This window comes from Scyliorhinus torazame, chromosome 21 (genome assembly GCF_047496885.1).
Source record: "Scyliorhinus torazame isolate Kashiwa2021f chromosome 21, sScyTor2.1, whole genome shotgun sequence".
NCBI lineage: Eukaryota > Metazoa > Chordata > Chondrichthyes > Carcharhiniformes > Scyliorhinidae > Scyliorhinus > Scyliorhinus torazame.
Window position 1 is genome coordinate 45669511 of NC_092727.1, and position 21668 is coordinate 45691178.

General features: G+C 49.9%; 1 protein-coding gene across 11 annotated transcripts in view; it reads right to left on the reverse strand.

Moving 5' to 3' along the window:
- pknox2 (pbx/knotted 1 homeobox 2) overlaps positions 1–21668 on the reverse strand; it is a 786965-nt gene that overhangs the window by 246117 nt on the left and 519180 nt on the right. For all 11 annotated transcript variants that reach the window (XM_072486729.1, XM_072486738.1, XM_072486735.1 and 8 more), the window contains one exon: positions 20773–20909. In XM_072486729.1, coding sequence (XP_072342830.1) covers positions 20773–20909 — 137 coding nt within the window. The remainder of the gene's footprint in view (positions 1–20772; positions 20910–21668) is intronic.

Here is a 21668-nt window from a genome sequence, read left to right on the forward strand (position 1 = left end):
GACAAAAGAAACGATGGTACAAACAAAACTATGAAAGTAACAGGACAGGTAAAGAAACAAAAGTTGGGGTTAAGAGAGGCTGTGAATGGCAACAGCAGAACGACTGCCATGCCTGCTGTCTGAAAAAACTGGGGTCAGTGGTGATGATCTGAAATTTCTAAACTCAATTTTGAGTTCAGGAGACTGCAAAGTTCCTAATCAAAAGATGAGGTGCTGTTCTTTAAGCTTTTGTTGAGAAATATAGGAAATAATGGACAGAGAGGTGTGTGGAAATTGGACAGAGAATTAAAATAGCAAATAAGACCAGAAGACATGGAAGCAGAATTAGGCCACTCGGCTTATCAAGTCTGCTCCTCCATTCAATCATGACTGATATGTTCCCCATCTCCATTCTCCTGCCTTCTCCCCATACCACTGATCTCCTTATTAATTAAGAACATATCTATCTCTGTCTTAAAGACACTCAGTGACTTGGACTCCACAGCCTTCGGCGGCAATGAGTTTCACCCTCTGGCTGAAGAAATTACTCCTCATCTCAGTTTTAAAAGGATCATCCCTTCAGTCTGAGGCTGTGCCCTCGGGTTCTAGTTTCTTCTACGAGTGGAAACATCATCTCCACGTTTACTCTATCTAGGCCTCTCGGTATTCTGTAAGTTTCAATGAGATCCCCCTTCTAAAGTCCTCCTTCTAAACTCCATCGATACAGACCCAGAGTCCTCAGCCGCTGCTCATGTGAGAAGTCCTTCATTCCGGGGATCATTCTTGTGAACCTCCTCTGGACCCTCTCCAAGCCAGCACATCCTTCCTTAGATATGGGGGCCAACTGACTAGGTGCACATATTGATGTTGATGAGCTGAATGGAGGTGTTCTGTATATCAGGTCACCCAATCTGCATTCAGTCTCCCCAGTGTAGATGACGTCTCTTGGTGAGTAGCATACTTATTTGAAACAAGTACAAGTAGGTTGCTGTTTCGCCTGGAAGACGCGTTACAAGCTTTGAATGGTGGAAGAGGGGAGGTAAAAGGGCACGTGTTGTATCTCCTGTATTTGAACAGGTAGGTACTGTGTGAAAGGTAGCTGCATTGGGGTGGGTGAGGAGGGAATAGTCCTTCAGAATTCTTCAGATGGAAGTCATGTTTGGTGGTGGTGTCATCTTGGATAAGGTGGAAATAACAGAAGATGATCCATCAAATGCGGAATCTGATAGGAAGGAAAGTGAGGATAAAGGTAAGCCTATAATGGTTCTTGGACACTCGGAAAGGGGTGTCAGCTATCTGAAAGTAGGGCAGCTACGGTCAATGACCCAGTCTACCACAGTGAAGGGGTATCTTTGAAAGAAGGAAAATGAAGACATAGGAGACACGAGTGAAGATGGCATTTTCAGAACAAATCTGATGGAGAAGGAGAAACTGAAAGAATTAAATGTAGCCAACAGTGAGTGGAGTGGGAGGAAGTTTAAGCAAGTTAGCTGTGGGTGTCAGTGCATTTACAGTAGGTACTGGTTGGTAGTCAACTGCAGAAATGGAGCTTGAAGAGTTGGGGAAGGAATGGGAAGAGCAGCAGATGGGCCATATGAAGGAAGGGTGGAAACTGGAAACAAAGTTAATAAACATTTCCAGTTCAGGGTTAGAGTAGTAAATGGCATAAGTGCGGTCATCAATGTGCTGGAAAAAAAACATCAGTGAGGAGATCTGTGTCGAACTAAAACAAAGAATGTGCCTTATATCCCACAAAAAGGCAGACATAGCTTGGACAGATGTCCCCATTGCTAATTTCCCACAGGTAAAAGAATCTCCTGTGTCACTATTTTTTTTAAATTCATTTTTATGTGGTGTGGATTTCACTGGCTAGGGCAGCATTTGTTGCCCATCCCTAATTGCCCTTGAGAAGCTGGTGGTGAGCTGCCTTCTTGAACCATAACAGTCCATGTGGTGAAGGTACACCCACTGTGCTATTAGGGAGGGAGTTCCAGGATTTTGACCCAGCCACAGTGAAGGAGCGGTGATATATTTCCACGCAGGATAGTGAATGACTTTGAGCAAAACCTGCAGCTAGTATTGTTCCCATGTATCTGTTGCCCTTGTCCTTCTAGATGGTAGTGATCGTGGGTTTGGAAGGTGTTGCCTAAAGAGCCTTGATGAGTTCCTGCAGTGCATCTTGGTAGATGGTACACACTGCTGCTACAGTGCATCGGTGGTTGAGGGAGCGAATATTTGTGGAAGGGGTGCTAATCAAGCGGGCTATTTTGTCCTGGATTGTGTTGAGCTTCTTGTGCTGTTGGAGCTGCACTCATCCAGGCAAATGAGGAGTATTCCATCCCACCTCACCTGTGCCTTGTAGATGGTAGACAAGTCTTGGGGAGTCAGGTGATGACTAACTTGCCACAGGATTCCTAGCCCCTGACCTACTCTTGTAGCCACAGTATTTATATGGCTAGTAGAGTTCACTTTCTGGTTAATGGTAACCCACAGGAAGTTGATAGTGGGGAAGTCAGTGATGGTAATGCCATTGAATGTCAAGGGACGATGGTTGGATTTTCTCTTAGATAGTCATTGGCTGGCACTTGTGTGGCGCGAATATTGCTGGTCACTTGTCAGCCCAAACCTGGGTATTGTCCAGGTTTGCTGAATTTGCACATGGACTGCTTCAGAATCCGAGGACTCGCGAATGGTACTGAACATTATGCAACCATCAGCGAACCTCGCCACATCTGACCTTCTGTTGGAAGGAAAGTCATTGTTGAAGCAGCTGAAGATAGTTGGGCCTAGGACACTACCCTGAGGAACTCATGCAGTGATGTCCCAGGACTAAGATGACTGGCCTTTAAGAACCGAATCATCTTCCTTTGTGCCAGGTATGACTCCAACCAGCGGAAAGTTTTCCTCCCCGATTCCCATCAACTCCAGTTTTGTTAGGGATCCTTCTTGCCAAGGATCAAATGCTGCCTTGATGTCAAGGCAATCACTCTCACCTCTGGAGTTCAGCTCTTTTATCCAAGTTTGACCTAAGGCTGTAATGAGGTCAGGAGCTGAGTGACACTGGTGGAATCCAAAGTGAGCATCAGTGAGCAGTTTGTTGCTGAGTAAGTGTTGTTTGACAGCACTGTGTGGTAGTCGGTATTAGAGGTATTACGGTACCCTGTAATGCTGTAAGACCATTGGTGTAGGAGGTACTGTTTTCATTGGTGAAGCCTGCCTGCTGGTTCCGCCCAGTAAGGCGGAGTATAAGAGCCTGTTTCTCCCCAGCAGCTGCCTTCTGTACCTGCGCTGCTGGGGGAAACATCTTGTGTAATAAAGCCTTCAATTGTCACCAATCTCGCTTCTGGAGTTATTGATCGAGCATCAATTTATTACACTAGATTTTAAAGAATGGAGCTCCGAATCAAGCCGGAGTGTATGCAGTTCAGGCCCCATGCGGCAAACTCAGCAGCAACCTTCAAGCACTGGCTGGCGTGTTTCAATGGATATCTCAGGACTGCCACGATTACACCCACAGAGGACCAGAAGGTGCAAGTTCTACACTCGAGGGTGAACCCAGAGATCTACACTCTCATCGAGGACGCGGACGATTTTGAGGCCGCAACGAATCTGCTGAAAGGACACTATATTCGCCCTGTAAACCAGGTCTACGCCCGACATCTACTAGCGACGAGGTGACAAATCCCTGGGGAAATCGCTGGAGGAGTTCTACCGTGCGCTCCTGGTGTTGGGGAGGAACTGTAACTGCCCGCCAGTTTCGGCCAGCGACCACACAGAACTTTTGATCCGGGACGCATTTGTTGCAGGTATGCTGTCCTCCCAAATCCGCCAGCGATTGCTGGAGAAAGAGACACTAGACCTCAAGGACGCACGGGACCTTGCTAGCTCCCTGGATGTGGCCTCCCGAAACGTCCGCGCTGATGTTTCCGATCACGCGGCAGCCCCTTGGGCAGCGTGAACCCCCCCCGCGACCGACTCCAATGCATCCCCCATCAAGCTTGTGCTGTGAGACTGCCAGGCAACCCCGGGGGGCCCCGCTGCTATTTCTGCGGGCAAGCCAAGCACCCCCGACAGCGCTGTCCGGCCTGTTCATCCCTCTGCAAAAGATGAGGCAAAAAGGGCCACTTTGTGGCGGTATGCCACGCCCAGGCGGTCGTTGCGGTCTCCGGAGGCGAATCGGGACCGCCACCATAGCCCTCTCCACGGGCCACGTGCGGCCAGCGGGCGCCGCCATCTTGGCTGGACTCTCAGAACCCCGACTCGGATGACAACACACCGCCCGAGGAGAACATCCAACTTCTGCCCCGACTAGCCTCGGTGACCCTGGACCAGTCTCGGCCCCGAACATTCTCGACTGCAACGACGACCGTGTTCATCAATGGGCATGAAACATCCTGTCTGTTCGACTCTGGGAGCATGGAGAGCTTCATACACCCCAACACGGTAAGGCGCTGTTCTCTCCCCGTTCACCAAAAAATCTCTCTGGCCGGGTCTCATTCAGTGGAGATCAAGGGGTTCTGCATAGCGAACCTCACGGTCCAGGGAAGGGAGTTTAAAAATTACCGGCTGTACGTCCTTCCCCACCTCTGTGCTGCCACACTCCTAGGGTTAGATTTTCAATGCAATCTCCAAAGATTAACCTTTAAATTCGGCTGCCCTATACCCCCCCTCACTCTCTGCAGCCTCGCGACCGTCAAGGTCGATCCGCCTTCCCTGTTTGCGAACCTCACTCCGGATTGCAAACCCGTCGCCACCAGGAGCAGACGGTACAGTGCCCAGGACCGGACCTTTATTAGGTCGGAGGTCCAGCGATTACTGAGGGAAGGTGTCATTGAGGCTAGCAATAGTCCCTGGAGAGCTCAAGTAGTGGTTGTAAAGACCGGGGAGAAGCATAGGATGGTCATCGATTATAGCCAGACCATCAACAGGTATACGCAGCTTGACGCGTACACTCTCCCCCGCATATCCGATCTGGTCAACAGGATCGCACAATACAAGGTCTTTTCCACGGTGGATCTAAAGTCCGCCTACCACCAGCTCAGCATCCGCCCTTGCGACTGCAAATACACTGCTTTCGAAGCAGATGGGTGGCTCTACCACTTCCTAAGGGTTCCCTTCGGTGTCACTAATGGAGTCTCGGTCTTCCAACGAGAGATGGACCGAATAGTTGACCGGTACGGATTGCGGGCCACGTTTCCGTACCTTGGTAATGTCACCAGCAGGACCACGACACCAACCTCCGAAATTTCCTCCATACCGCAAAAATCCTTAATCTCACATATAACAAGGATAAATGCATGTTCAGCCATCCTTGGCTACGTAGTGCATGATGGAGTTATAGGCCCAGACCCTGAACACATGCGCCCTATCATGGAGTTCCCCCTTCCTCACTGCTCCAAGGCCCTGAAACGCTGCCTGGGATTTTTCTCTAATTATGCCCATTGGTCCGCAACTATGTGGACAAGGCCCACCCGCTAATCCAATCCACGGTTTTACCCCTGTCGACAGAGGCCCACCAGGCCTTCAGCCGCATCAAAACGGACATCGCAAAGGCCACGATGCACGCCATCGACGAGTCCCTCCCCTTCCAAGTTGAGAGCGATGCGTCCGACGTAGCTCTGGTGGCCACCCTCAACCAAGCGGGCAGGCCCGTGGCCTTCTTCTCACGCACCCTCCACGCTTCAGAAATCCATCATTCCTCAGTTGAATAGGAGGACCAGGCCATAGTGGAAGCTGTGCGGCATTGGAGGCATTACCTGGCTGGCAGGGGATTCACTCTCCTCACTGACCAACGGTCGGTGGCCTTCATGTTCGATAATGCACAGCGGGGCAAGATAAAGAACGACAAGATCTTACGGTGGAGGATCGAACTCTCCACCTACAACTATGAGATCTTATATCGTCCCAGGAAGCCAGACGAGCCTCCTGATGCCCTATCCCGCGGCACATGTGCCAACGCACAAGTGGACCGCCTCCGAGCCCTCCACGAGGAACTCTGCCACCCCGGGGTCACTTGATTCTTCCATTTCATTAAAACCCGCAACTTGCCCTACTCCATCGAGGAGGTCAGGACAGCCACCAGGCACTGCCAAATTTGCGCAGAGTGCAAGCCGCACTTCCACAGGCCAGAGAAAGCGCACCTGATAAAGGCTTCCCGTCCCTTTGAACGCCTCAGCATGGACTTCAAAGGCCCCCTTCCCTCCACCGACCACAACACGTACTTCCTGAATGTGATTGACGAGTACTCCCGGTTCCCATTCGCCATTCCCTGCCCCGACATGACCACAGCCACCGTCATAAAAGCCCTCCACAGTATCTTCACGCTGTTCGGTTTCCCCGCCTACATACACAGCAATAGGGGGTCCTCCTTTATGAGCAACGAACTGCGTCAATTCCTGCTCAGCAAGGGCATTGCCTCGAGCAGGACGACCAGTTACAACCCCCGGGGAAATGGAGAGGTACAGAGGGAGAATGGAACGATCTGGAAGACCGTCCTACTGGCCCTACGGTCCAGGAATCACCTAGTCTCCCGCTGGCAGGAGGTCCTCCCGGATGCCCTCCACTCCATCCGGTCACTGCTGTGTACCGCGACCAACCAAACACCTCACAAACGTCTCCTTGTCTTCCCTAGGAAGTCCTGCTCCGGGACCTCGCTCCCAACCTGGCTGGCAGCTCCTGGACCCATCCTGCTCCACAAACACGTGCGGGCGCACAAGTCGGACCCCTGGTCGAGAGGGTCCATCTCCTCCACGCTAACCCTCAGTACGCCTACGTGGTGTACCCCGACGGCCAACAGGATACCGTCTCCCTACGGGACCTGGTGCCCACTGGATCCCCACATACACCCCCACCACCAGTCCCACCCTCCCTCCCACCGGCGCACCCCACAGCCGCCCCCTTCCCAGGTGGATCGGTCCTCCCACCGGTCCCGTCTAGGGGTGATGAAGCTGCCGAAGCCACGCTCCCGGAGCCACAGATGCCGGCGCCTGCAACACCACCGAAGCTACGACGATCGCAGAGGACGACCAGGGCCCCGATCGACTAATTGCTTCATTCTGAACTGCAAATAAATTTTGTAAATAGTTGCAATGTAACGAGGCAGAACCACTGTATTGATGTATACCGCGTACCTCCAGAACCTTAACCTCTACCACTGTGTAATGCGAGGCCACCACCCCCGCCGGACTCTTTTTTTTAAAAAAAGAAATATTTTTATTCAAATTTTTACATATTTTCAACAAACCCCCCCCTTACAGATAAAAGAAAAACAATAAACACATAGATAAACATCTTACAACTACCTCACAAATTCCCCCAATATACAAACCCCCCATTAAGCAATAATAAACACAGTAGAAAACACAAAGTACACCCACCCCTCCGGGTTGCTGCTGCTGCTGACCACCTCCGAACGCTCCGCTAGAAAGTCTAGGAACAGTTGCCACTGCCTGAAGAACCCTTGCGCAGACCCTCTCAAGGCAAATTTTACCCTCTCCAATTTAATGACCCTGCCATGTCGCTGATCCAGGCTTCCACGCTCGGGGGCCTCGCATCCTTCCACTGTAGCAGAATCCTCCGCCGGGCTACCAGGGACGCAAAGGCCAGAATACCGGCCTCTTTCGCCTCCTGCACTCCCGGCTCGTCCGATACCCCAAATAGTGCTAACCCCCAGCTCGGCTTAACCCGGGTGTTCACCACCTTAGATACCGTCCTCGCAATACCCTTCCAGAACCCATCCAGCACCGGACACGCCCAGAACATATGGGTATGATTTGCTGGGTTCCCCGAGCATCTCCCACACCTGTCTTCCACCCCAAAGAACCTGCTCAGCCTCGCCCCTGTCATATGCGCTCTGTGAAGAACCTTAAATTGTATCAGGCCAAGCCTGGCGCAAGAGGAGGAAGAATTAACCCTACCCAGGGCGTCCGCCCACGCACTTTGAGCTTAAACCCGGAAACGTCCCCAAACTCCCGGAGGGTCCGTATCACCTCCGGCATCCCCCCCCCCACTGGTTCCGCCACATACAGTAACAGGTCATCGGCATACAACGATACCCGGTGTTCCTCCTCCCCCCGGACCAGCCCCCTCCAGTTCCTGGACTCCCTTAGAGCCATAGCCAAAGGCTCAATTGCCAATGCAAATAGCAAGGGCGAAAGCAATCCGACCTCCTCCGGTTTGTGGCCACACTCGCCACCAGGGCTTCGTAAAGTAGCCTAACCCAACTAATAAACCCCTCCCCGAACCCAAACCTCCTCAACACTTCTCAAAGGTACTCCCACTCCACCCTATCGAAGGCCTTCCCCGCGTCCATCGCCGCCACTATCTCCGCTTCCCCTCCTCTGCAGGCATCATGATTACGTTAAGGACCCTCCACACATTGGTATTCAGCTGCCTTCCCTTAACAAAACCCGTCTGGTCCTCATGAATCACCCCCGGGACACAGTCCTCAATTCTGATAGCCAACACCTTCGTTAACAGCTTCGCGTCCACGTTGAGGAGAGAGATTGGCCTATACGACCCACACTGTAATGGGTCCTTGTCCCGCTTCAAGATCAGCGAGATCAGCGCCCTGGACATCGTCGGTGGTAGGGCCCCCCTCCCTCGCCTCATTGAAAGTCCTCACTAATAGAGGGCCCTGCAGGTCCATGTATTTCCGGTAAAATTCCACCGGCAACCCATCTGGCCCCGGTGCCTTCCCCGCCTGCATACTCCCCAGTCCCTTAGTCAGCTCCTCCAGCCCAGCCACCTGCTCCTCCTCCACCCTCGGGAACCTCAGCCGATCCAAAAATCGACGCATCCCCCCACTCCTCCGTAGGGGGCTCAGACATATACAGCCCTTCATAAAAGTCTCTAAATACCCCATTTACTCTCACCGCACTGTGTTCCCCCCTTTGTCCCTAACTCCCCCAATCTCCCTCGCTGCCTCCCGCTTCCAAAGCTGGTGTGCCAACATCCGGCTAGCCTTCTCCCCATACTCATACACCGCCCCTTGCGTTTCCTCCACTGCACCTCTGCCTTCTTGGTGGTCAACAGGTCGAACTCAGCCTGGAGGCTTTGTTGCTCCTCGAGTAGTCCCTCCTTGGGGACCTCTGCATACCTCCTATCCACCCGTAAAATCTCCCCCACCAATCTCCTCTACTTCTTCTCCTTGTGGGCCCTAGTGGAGATTAGCTCTCCCCGAATCACCGCCTTCAACACCTCCCAGACCACCCCCACCTGCACCTCCCCATTATCGTTAGCCTCTAGATAGCTTTCAATGCACCCCCAGATCCGCCCGCTCACCTCCTCATCCGCCAGCAAGCCCACATCCAGGTGCCACAGCGGGCGCTGGTCCCTCTCCTCCCCGAGCTCCACCCAAGGCGGGGCATGGTCTGAGATGGCTATGGCCAAATACTCCGTGTCCTCCACCCTCGGGATTATTGCCCTGCTCATAACGAAGAAGTCTATCCGGGAGTAGGCTTTATGGACGTGGGAAAGAAAAGAAAATTCCCTGGCCCCCTGCCTGACAAACCTTCATGGGTCCACTCCTCCCATCTGGTCCATAAACCCCCTCAGCACCTTTGCCGCCGCCAGCCTCTTACCCGTTCTGGACCAGGAGCGGTCCAATACTGGATCCAGTACCGTGTTGAAGTTCCCCCCCCATTATCAAGCTCCCTGCCTCCAGGTCCGGAATCCGGCCCAACATGCGCAGCATAAATCCGGCATCGTCCCAATTCAGGGCATATACATTCACTAATACCACCCGCAGCCCCTGCAGCTTACCACTCACCATCACATACCTACCTCCATTGTCTGCCACGATGTTCAGCACCTCAAACGACACCCGCTTCCCCACCAAAATCGCCACCCTTCGATTCTTTGCGTCCAACTCAGACTGGAAAACCTGCCCTACCCACCCCTTTCTCAGCCGAACCTGATCTGCCACCCTCAAATGCGTCTCCTGGAGCATAACCACATCCGCCTTCAGTCCCTTCGGGTGCGCGAACACACGGGCCCTCTTGACCGGCCCGTTCAGGCCTCTCACATTCCAAGTTATTAGCCGGAACAGGGGGCTTCCCGCCCGCCCCCCCCTCTGCCGATTAGCCATCCCCTTTTCTAGGCCAGCCATGTGCCCGCGCCTCCCGCACTCTCCATTCCCCCCAGCGGCAGACCCCCGCCCCGACTCTCTCTCCGAGCTCCCCTTTGGCCAATGCAGCAGCAACCCAGTTCCCCCCTTCCCTCAGCTATGTCCCCCCCTAGCCGCGTTGCTCCCCCCATAGCACTTCCGTAAGTCAGCTGACTCCTGCTGACCCCGGCCACTCCCGCCACTCCATCGACCCCCCAGTGTGGTAGTCTCCCCACCCCCTCCTGTCATCAGCGGGCGCTCCTCTCCAACACCGCCCTTCCCCCCCACCCCCACCCCTCTTCATTCTCTAGCACGGGAAAAAGCCCGCACTTTCCATCAAACCGGCCCCGCCCTCTCTGGCGCAGCTCCCTTTTGCGACCTAATCCCAGTTCCCCCACCTCGGGCCTCCCATCTCCCCTCCCCCCAACGGGGCCCCGTCCTTCCAACCACCGACGCCCACACTCTCACAAAATCCCCATTCGAACCATTTCACCCTACCCCACCCAGCACCCAATGAAACAATATGGAACAGATCGGAAGATCCCCCAACATCCCCCAAAGCACAGTAACCACAGTAGCCCCCTGCGACCGGCCCTCGCAACCAACCCTCAGTCCGTGTCCAACTTTTCGGCCTGAATAAAGGTCCACGCCTCCTCCGGCGTCTCAAAGTAATGGTGCCGGCCCATAAACGTGACCCACAGTCGCACCGGCTGCAGCATCCCGAATTTCACCCCCTTCCGATGCAGAACCGCCTCAGCCCGATTGTACCCGACCCTCTTCTTGGCCACCTCCGCGCTCCAGTCCTGGCATATACGGACCTCTGCATTCTCCCACCTGCTGCACTGCTCGTTTTTTGCCCATCTTAGGACACACTACCTGTCCGCCCACTGTGGCTCATTAGACTTGGGCCTCCTCGCCAGACTCGGTGGGCCCCATCCAGCTCCAGGGGCCTCGGGAAGGCACCCACGCCCATCAACGTGTTCAGCATCGTGACCACATATGCTCCAGCATCTGACCGCTGAACTCCCTCCGGGAGACGCAGACTCCACAGGTTCTTCCTCCTCGACCGATTCTCCATGTCCTCTAACTTCTCCTGCCATTTCTTATGCAGCGCCTCGTGCACCTCCACCTTCACCGCCATGCCCAATATCTCGTCCTCATTCTCCGAGTCCTTCTGCCGCACCAGAATTACTTTTTTCACCGCTCCATTCCTGGTCCAATCCATACAGTGCCGGGGAAATCACACTGTCACCTTCCCACACTGGGAACCGTCGAACAAATGCCGCTGGGGCCCCTCAAAAGAGCCCAAAAGTCCGTTTCTGGCGGGAGCTGCCGAACGTGCGACTTAGTTCAGCATAGCTGCAACCAGAAGTCCCGGACTCTTTTTTTTTAAACAGGGGGTGAATGTGGTAGTCGGTACAAGAGGGATTACGGTACCCTGTAATGCTGTGAGACCGTTGGTGTAGGAGGTACTGTTTTCATTGGTTAAGCCTTCCTGCTGGTTCCGCCCAGTAAGGCAGAGTATAAGAGCCCGTGTCTTCCCAGCAGCTGCCTTCTGTACCTGCGCTGCTGGGGGAAACATCTAGTGTAATAAAGCCTTCAATTGTCTCCAATCTCGCTTCTGGAGTTATTGATCGAGCACTGTTGATGGCCCCTTCCATCACTTTATTGATCATTAAGAGTAGACCAATAAGGTGGTCGGGTTGGACTTGCCCTGCTTTTTGTGTACAGGACATAACATAAGAATAAGTTCAGCGAGGCAGAGGAGGATGATAGTGGCTGGGAACGGGTCACTATGTAAGGAACAAGCAGAGGGCCTACAGGTCATCCTGGTGTGGGATGGGAAGTGTAGAGAGATTGAATGTCCATGATGCAAAGGAGACAATTAGGGCCAGTAAATTTAAAACTGTTAAAGTGTCAGAGGGCATTGTTCAGAGTGAGATAAGAATTTACGTGGGAGGAAAGAAATATGTAACGGTTCTAATTTGGGCAGCATGGTAGCACAATGGTTAGAACTGTTGCTTCACAGCGCCAGGGATCCAGATTCAATTCCTGGCTTGGGTAACTGTCTATCCGGAGTCTGCACATTCTCCCCGTGTCTGCGTTTGTTTCCTCCCACAAGTCCTGAAAGACGTGCTTGTTAAGTGAATTCTCTCCGAACAGGTGCCGGAGTGTGGCGACTAGGGGATTTCCACAGTAACTTCACTGCAGTGTTAATGTTAGCCTATTTGTGACACTAATAAAGATCATTATTATTTGGGTGCTCAATGTCTCAGAGACATAGAAAAAATAGGAGCAGGAGGAGCCCATTCAGCCCTTCAAGCCCGCTCTGCCATTCATTATGAGTTGGACTGATCATCCAACTCAATAGCCTAATCCCGCTTTCCCCAAAAACCTTTGATCCCCTTCACCCCAAGTGCTATATCTAACTGCTTCTTGAAAACATACAATGTCTCAATTGCCTTTTGAACATTTTTGCTAAGTCTTTGGAGATCCAATACTGGTCTGAGCTCCCGGTTTGCATTGTGACCAGTCCTCGTTGAATGTAGCCTCTTCATCTCTTCTCCAGATGAGGTACAAATTTTACTGAACTAATAACCAGGTACTTAACTATTCACCCCTGACTGCATTCCTGGAAATCTCGACACTGAATCATGAGTGAAGAGGAGCAACTCAGACTACAAAGCAGTCATTGGTACAGATTCACGAGAAAACTTTGAACAGTGTGGAATTCCTCAACTTTCACATATTTTCCCAATTTGAAATGAGAGATTAGTGAGAATGTCCTTTGAAACCAAAGCTGATACCCAGATATTATAAGTAACAACTATGCAAACGTGTGCCTGACAATCCATTTGATCTGTTTAGAAGCAGAGGACCGAACACTGTAAGTGCCTTGTTTGAGTGCTCGATTAGGTTGAGTTCGAGACATTGGCATCTGTGAGTCAGTTCCTGGAACTTCCGCCACTAAATCTGTCTCATTTTATGTCAGCCATGGCTCATGGCTCTCACTTGGAAGACTGTTGATTTAGGTTACCTTCAGAGACTCAAGCAGAAAATCTAGGCCGAGGGTGGCATAGTGGTTCGCACTGCTGACTCATGGCGCTGAGGACCCAGGTTCGATCCCAGCCCAGGTCACTGGCAGTGTGGAGTTTGCACATTCGCCTGTGTCTGCGTGGGTCTCACCCCCACAACCCAAAAATTGTGCAGGGTAAGCGAATTGGCCACGCTAAAATGCCCCTTAATTGGGAAAAAAAGAGAATTGGGTACTCTAAAAAAAATTTTTTTAATTAAAAATAAAATCTAGGCTGACACTCCAGTGCAGTACTGAGGGATTGCTGCATTGTCAGAGATACCACCTTTTGATGAGATGGTCCATTTGCTCTCTCAGCTGGACATAAAAACATTCCATGGCGCCCTTTTAAAAGGAACATCTGGTTACTCGTCCAGTGTCCTGGCTGAGATTTATCCCTCAACAAATATTTGTAAAAAAGAAAAGTTCACTCTTCAGTATCACACTGCTATTTATGAAATCCTGCTGGGCACATTGGCTGCTTCTTCAACCAGTGTCTCGACATTGGCTGAAGTCCTCAACCAACAAAGGCACTGTATAAATATTAATCTTTCTTCTTTTATTCTGGAAGCATCGTAGACCCAATTTTCACTGAATCAATGAATGATTCTGCTGTATAGATAATGCAGCATCCATATATACAGGTAGTCAACTTGTAATCATCCAGAATCAGATCCAAACAAAAAACAATATAAATGCAGTGGTGAGGCCAAGTGACTACAGAAAAATGCTGCTACATCATTCTGATGACGTCTATTGAGCCACATCGTCTTCCTATGCTATTGGCTGAATTGTGAAGCCAGTGTGGAGAAAAATAACTGCAAAGAAATTAAATGAACTGCAAAGTTTAACAGGGAGTGATTGCAAGGCAACGGATGATCTGACATGATAACGTAAATGGCAACAGCAAAACTTGGACCGATTATAAACACTGCCTCAGTCTTTGTAACAAATCCTAACTCAGGACAATTCTTTTTCACCCACCACCACAGTGTTCACTGACTTACATTGGCTCCCGGTTTAGCAACATCTCCAATTTAAAATTCTCAAGCTTCTGTTCAAAGGTCTTCATGTCCTTTCCCCAGCCAATCTCTGTAACCTCTTCCAGGCCTGAAAGTACTTGACATGCCCCCAAATCTGGCTTCTTCATCTCAGCATTGGCAGCCGTGCCGTTCAGCTGCCTGGGCTCTGGAGTTTCCTCTCTCAACTACTCCACTCTCTCTCTACTCCTTTTAGATGCTCCTTAAATAACAGCTCTGGCACCTGTCCTAATATCTCCTTATGCAACTTGATTCAAATTTTGCCTAATAACACTCCTGCGAAAAGCCTTGTGACATTTTATTGCACTAAATGCACTATATAAAGATGCTGTTGCTGTTTGTATGATTTGATCTTGAAACCTTGTGTGTTTATTTTGTTATTTTTTTCTTGTCACCCCTGTTGTTCTGAAGGATTGTCACCACTGGTGCTTTGTCAAAGTGGCCATCACTTGTGAGAAACAGTTCTGTCAGCAAGTATTGACAGACCATTCAATCTCAGAGGGTATCAGAGCAGAGCAAGTGCCAGTGTGCTCCTCAGACAATGTTTACGCATGCCGACATCCAGCTGGGGCTACTGGATATAGATATCACTGGCTCGGTCTTATTTAACTCAAGGAAACAGAGATTGATTGTAGGACTGCTCAATCGCAAACCTGACACAGCCTAGGGACTATAACGGAGTTCTAACTAGCTCAGTTGCTTTCTGGTTAAAATCAGGCTGCCCATTCGGTAGATATCCCACGGCACTGCACAATGAAAATGCAGCATTTTAATTGTGACAGCTAAAGTGTAACAAATGTTAGAAGATACAGACAATTCCAGTGTATAGCAACAATTCCTGAATATGATTACTTTGTATTCAACGGTCCATTCCACTTTGTTAATAACATACCATTGCCATAAGACAGTACATATTACAACACTCGCATGTTGTGTTTGGTGTTCGATGTCTAGCAGGAAATCTACCAGACAACTTGAGTCTTGTCCAAACCAGGATCTTTATTGAATCACACGTGGTCAGATAGCGATCTGTTACAGAGCAAGTTATCATGGAGTTTCTTTGTACTCCTCTGGAACTACCCTAAGCATGCCTGTCCACTTGCACGTCCTCTAACCAACTCCCTGTGACCGGATGTGCCCCCACTAATATTGGCATTCCTTGTCACATGACCACTGGCTTGAGACCACATGGTGTGTCTGTACCACCACCTGCTGGTTGGAGGTCACACCACCAGCTATCTATGATATTGCTTACAGGCATATCACCACACAGCATACAATATATATACATACATACAGCTAGTGTCAATATCAAGCACGCAGCTAAAGGCAAGCCAGGTGTAGAGCAAGGATACCCACACTCCATCGAACTACAAACTATTTACAGTACAGAAACAGGGAATTGGGCCCAGCAGATTCATGACATTGTTTATGTTTCTCATGAGCTTTCTCTTGCTCGTCTCCATCTCATCCCATCAACATATCTTTCTATTTCTTTCTCCTTCATGTGTTTATCTAGCTTCTCCACAGGGACATAAATATTATCCACCTTAACCACTCCACGTGGCAGATACTGCCTCTGAAGGATTCATCTCTTCAGCCATCAACAAAAATCATTCTCACAGATCTGCTGCATGTCCATATTTATGTAGATGGAAGAATGTTGGTAAAACTCTTATGGTAGAGAGGTCTACCTTCTAACATCTCTCTGGGTGAAGGAGCTTCTCTTGAATTCATTATTGGATATATTCAAAACTATTTTCTATTTATGCTCCTCAGTTCTGGTCTCTCATGCAGATGGAAACATTTTCTTCCTGACTAATGTATCAAGCACTTTAATAATTTTAAAGACTTCCAACAAATCGCTTCTCTTTTCTAGGGAAAACAGGTCCCCAGTCTGTTCAATCTTTCCTGACTGGTATAACATCCGAGTTGTGGTATTATCGTTGGTCATCAATTTTGCACCTTTTCCAGTGCCTCCGTATTTTTTTAATAATGTGGAGACCAGAAAGGTTCACAGTATTCCAATTGTGAACCAGCCTAGGTTCCATATCAGTTTAACATAATTGCATTTCAACTCTGTCTGCTAGAAATGCCCACTACACCCCCACTCCCCCAAGTTTTCTTTGCGTTTTGTATGGCTTTGTTAACCTGCAAACAACATGATTTGAGTATCTGTATGCCCAGATCCCTCTGCCCTTTTACCCCATTTAAGCACTTAATTTTCCAAGGAGCATATGGCCTCCTTGTTCATTCTCCTTGTTCATTTGGACTGTGGGAGGAAACCGGAGCACCCGGAGGAAACCCACGCACACACGGGGAGGATGTGCAGACTCCGCACAGACAGTGACCCAAGCCGGGAATCGAACCTGGGATCCTGGAGCTGTGAAGCAATTGTGCTAACCACCATGCTACCGTGCTGCCCGGTTCTTCACAACCCTATCAACCTGGGTGGCAACTTTCAGGGACATGGACACCGAGATCCCTCTGCTCATCCACACTTCCAAGAATTTTACCATTAGCCAAATATTCTGCATTCCTGTTATTCCTTCCAAAGTGAATCACCTCACACTTCTCTACATTAAACTCCATTTGCCACCTCTCAGCCCAGCTCTGCAGCTTATCTATGTCCCTCTGTAACCTGCAACATCCTTCCGCACTGTCGACAACACCACCGACTTTAGTGTCGTCTGCAAATTTACTCACCCACCCTTCTGCGCCCTCCTCTAGGTCATTTATAAAAATGACAAACAGCAACGGCCCCATAACAGATCCTTGTGGTACGCCACTTGTAACTGAACTCCATTCTGAACATTTCCCATTAACCACCACCCTCTGTCTTCTTTCAGCTAGCCAATTTCTGATCCACATCTCTAAATCACCCTCAATCCCCAGCCTCCGTATTTTCTGCAATAGCCTACCGTGGGGAACCTTATCAAACGCTTTACTGAAATCCATATACACCACATCAACTGCTCTATCCTCGTCTACCTGTTCAGTCACCTTCTCAAAGAACTCAATAAGGTTTGTGAGGCATGACCTACCCTTCACAAAGCCATGCTGACTATCCCTAATCATATTATTCCTATCTAGATGATTATAAACCTTGTCTCTTATAATCCCCTCCAAGACTTTACCCACAACAGACGTGAGGCTCACCGGTCTATAGTTGCCGGGGTTGTCTCTGCTCCCCTTCTTGAACAAAGGGACCACATTTGCTATCCTCCAGTCCTCTGGCACTATTCCTGTAGCCATTGATGACATGAAAATCAAAGCCAAAGGCTCAGCAATCTCTTCCCTGGCTTCCCAGAGAATCCTAGGATAAAACCCATCAGGCCCCGGGGACTTATCTATTTTCTGCCTGTCCAGAATTGCCAACACCTCTTCCCTACGTACCTCAATGCCATCTATTCTAATAGCCTGGGTCTCAGCATTCTCCTCCACAACATTATCTTTTTCCTGAGTGAATACTGACGAAAAATATTCATTTAGTATCTCGCCTATCTCTTCAGACTCCACACACAACTTCCCATCCCTGTCCTTGACTGGCCCTACTCTTACCCTAGTCATTCTTTTATTCCTGACATACCTATAGAAAGCTTTTGGGTTTTCCTTGATCCTACCTGCCAAATACTTCACATGTCCCCTCCTTGCTCGTCTTCGCTCTCTCTTTAGATCCTTCCTCGCTACTTTGTAACTATCAAGCGCCCCAACTGAAACTTCACTCCTCATCTTCACATAGGCCTCCTTCTTCCTCTTAACAAGAGATTCCACTTCTTTGGTAAACCACGGTTCCCTCGCTTGACGCCTTCCTCCCTGCCTGACCGGTACGTACTTATCAAGAACACGTAGTAGCTGTTCCTTGAACAAGCTCCACATATCCAGTGTGCCCAACACTTGCAGCCTACTTCTCCAACCTACACCTCCCAAGTCATGTCTAATGGCATCATAATTGCCCTTCCCCCAGCTATAACTCTTGCCCTGCGGGGTATACTTATCCCTTTCCATCACTAACGTAAACGTCACCGAATTGTGGTCACTGTCCCCAAAGTGCTCACCTACCTCCAAATCTAACACCTGGCCTGGTTCATTACCCAAAACCAAATCCAATGTGTCCTCGCCTCTTGTTGGCCTGTCAACATATTGTGTCAGGAAACCCTCCTGCACACATTGTACAAAAAACGACCCATCTAATGTACTCGAACTATATCTTTTCCAGTCAATATTTGGAAAGTTAAAGTCTCCCATAATAACTAACCTGTTACTTTCGCTCTTATCCAGAATCATCTTCGCCATCCTTTCCTCTACATCCCTAGAACTATTAGGAGGCCTACAGAAAACTCCCAACAGGGTGACCTCTCCTTTCCTGTTTCTAACCTCAGCCCATACTACCTCGGAAGAAGAGTCCCCATCTAGCATCCTCTCCGCCACCGTAATACTGTTCTTGACTAGCAGCGCCACACCTCCCCCTCTTTTGCCTACTTCTCTGAGCTTACGAAAACACCTAAACCCCGGAACCTGCAACAACCATTCCTGTCCCTGCTCTATCCATGTCTCCGAAATGGCCACAACATCGAAGTCCCAGGTACCAACCCATGCTGCCAGTTCCCCTACCTTATTTTGTATACTCCTGGCATTGAAGTAGACACACTTCAAACCACCTACCTGAACACTGGCCCCCTCCTGCGAAGTCAAATCTGTGCTCCTGACCTCTATACTCTCAATCTCCCGTACCCTAAAACTACAATCCAGGTTCCCATGCCCCAGCTGCATTAGTTTAAACCCCCCCAAAGAGCACTAACAAATCTCCCCCCCAGGATATTTGTGCCCCTCAGGTTCAGATGTAGACCATCCTGTCTGTAGAGGTCCCACCTTCCCCAGAAAGAGCCCCAGTTATCCAGAAATCTGAATCCCTCCCGCCTGCACCATCCCTGTAGCCACGTGTTTAATTGCTCTCTCTCCCTATTCCTCATCTCATTATCACGTGGCACGGGCAACAACCCAGAGATAACAACTCTGTTTGTTCTCGTTCTGAGCTTCCATCCTAGCTCCCTGAAAGCCTGCCTGACATCCTTGTCCCCTTTCCTACCTATGTCGTTAGTGCCAATGTGGACCACGACTTGGGGCTGCTCCCCCTCCCCTATAAGGACACGGAAAACACGATCCGAGACATCACGTACCCTTGCACCTGGGAGGCAACATACCAAACGTGAGTCTCTCTCGATCCCACAAAATCTCCTATCTGTGCCCCTGACTATCGAGTCCCCAATTACTAATGCTCTGCTCCTCTCCCCCCTTCCCTTCTGAGCAACAGGGACAGACTCCGTGCCAGAGGCCCATACCCCATGGCTTACCCCTGGTAAGCCGTCCCCCCCACAAGTATCCAAAGCGGTATACTTGTTACTCAGGGGAATGACCGCAGGGGATCCCTGCACTGACTGCTTCTTCCCAGTCCCTCTTACAGTTACCCATCTATCTCCAATCTTTGGTGTAACTAATTCCCTGAAGCTGCTATCCCCTCTGCCTCCCGAATGATCCGAAGTTCATCCAACTCCAGCTCCAGTTCCCTAACTCGGTCTTGGAGGAGCTGGAGATGGCTGCACTTCCTGCTGGTAAAATCAGCAGGGACACTAACGGCATCCCTCACCTCAAACATCCTGCAGGAGGAACATTGCACTCCCTTCCCTGCCATCCCTCTAACTTCCAACCAAGTTCTGGTTAATAAATAATTTTTTTTTTAAAATAATGATATAATATGGCACTTGCCTCACACCAATGGGTCTTATTATTAGGTTAAAGGAGGAGGGCGGGTGGGAGACACTACACGTGTAGTGTCTCGGGTTTCCTCTCCACCAGAATTTATTGGTTTGGGGGGGGGGGGGGGGGACACCTTCCCAGAAGTCCGCGGGTCGAACTTCCGGTTCCCGCCTTATATTAAAAAAAAAAATAACACAGAAAAGAAGAACGGAATTGGGACCAGGTAAGTGTTTTTAAATCAAAAACCCACCTCCCGACAGGCCCCTGCACTCTGCTCCCGCCGAAATTCTGAGGACTGCTCCTGTAAGGTAAGTGTTTTTAAATCAAAAACTCACCTCCCGACAGGCCCCTGCACTCTGCTCCCGCCGAAATTCTGAGCTCCAACTGGGCCTTTTCCCACCATTCGAACATCAGAAATCAGAGAACTGGCCCAGGGATATTAAGCTGTATACGGGCGTGTACTATTGGTTTATATTGTGTTTACTACAATTCCCACAGGAAAACATAGTTTAGAAACTCAGCTGAAACCCGGGGCTGGATTCTCCGCCGGTGGGATGCTCCATTTTGCCAGCAGCCCTGGGGATTCTCAATGGGAAACCCTATTGACCAGCCGGCAAAACGGAGCATCCCGCCGGCATGCTGAAACAGAAATGTGGTGCCGGCGGGACGGCGAATCCAGCCCCCCGTGTGTTACTGTACAACCTCATTGCTCTGCAAGTCTTTCTTACACTACTATAACACTGCTCTTGGTATGCTTTTCATACTTGCATTATGAAAATCTTTGCACATCCATACATTGCTCTGTATACTTTTTGTACCTGTACACTGCTCTCTTGTCAGACTCCAGCTGTGCTTGAGGGTCGAGCGGTACAGTGGCTACAGGTGTGGCAGCTGCAGCGGGTGATGGAATATGTACCGGCTGTGTCTTGGTGGTCTGCTGCGCCGTGGCTGTCATCTGTGGAGGATGAGAAATAATAAAGCTTTTACAATGGTACTTGACCTCCGCAAAAACACCTTGGAAATAATTTAGGGAGTTTGTTTGTTTTGGCTCTAGCCCATTAGCTCTCCTGTTCCATGGCATTATACGCAGACCCGTTCACTACACAGTCATCTTCAGCGAAGAGGGCAACTGGGGGAAGGGCTATGTTGCACAATTCTTCACAAGGGCTGTGGATCATACAGTGACAATTAAGGTTTGAGCTTCAACATGTAGGCGAGACTGCATCACAACCAGCGAATACAGTGCACTAATTTAAAAGATGTATCAGTAAATCCCTGTTCAAACTAGAAGGTTGTTAGCATCCCTGAATGGTGGGATAGGAGGAGGTAAAAAGGAAGGTGTTGCATCTGCTGTGTTTGCACTGGTAGAAGCTGTGGGAATGGTAGAGAGTACTGGGGGTAATTGAGGAGTGGATCAGTGTGTGACGGAGGAATTGGAAGGCTGAAATGGGAGAGAAAGGTGGGTTTGTATTGGAATCTGGAGAGAGAGAGAGAGACAGGCAGACAGACAGAGTGAGACAATGAGTGAGATAGAGAGAGACAGAGAGAGAGAGAGACAGAGACAGTGTGAGTGAGACAGAGAGAGTGAGAGAGAGAGACAGAGAGATTGAGACAGAGAGAGAGACCGAGAGAGAGAGAAAGAGACAGACAGAGAGAGAGAAATAGAGAAAGCGAGAGAGAGAGAGTGTGTGAGTGAGTAGGGATGAATGAAGCA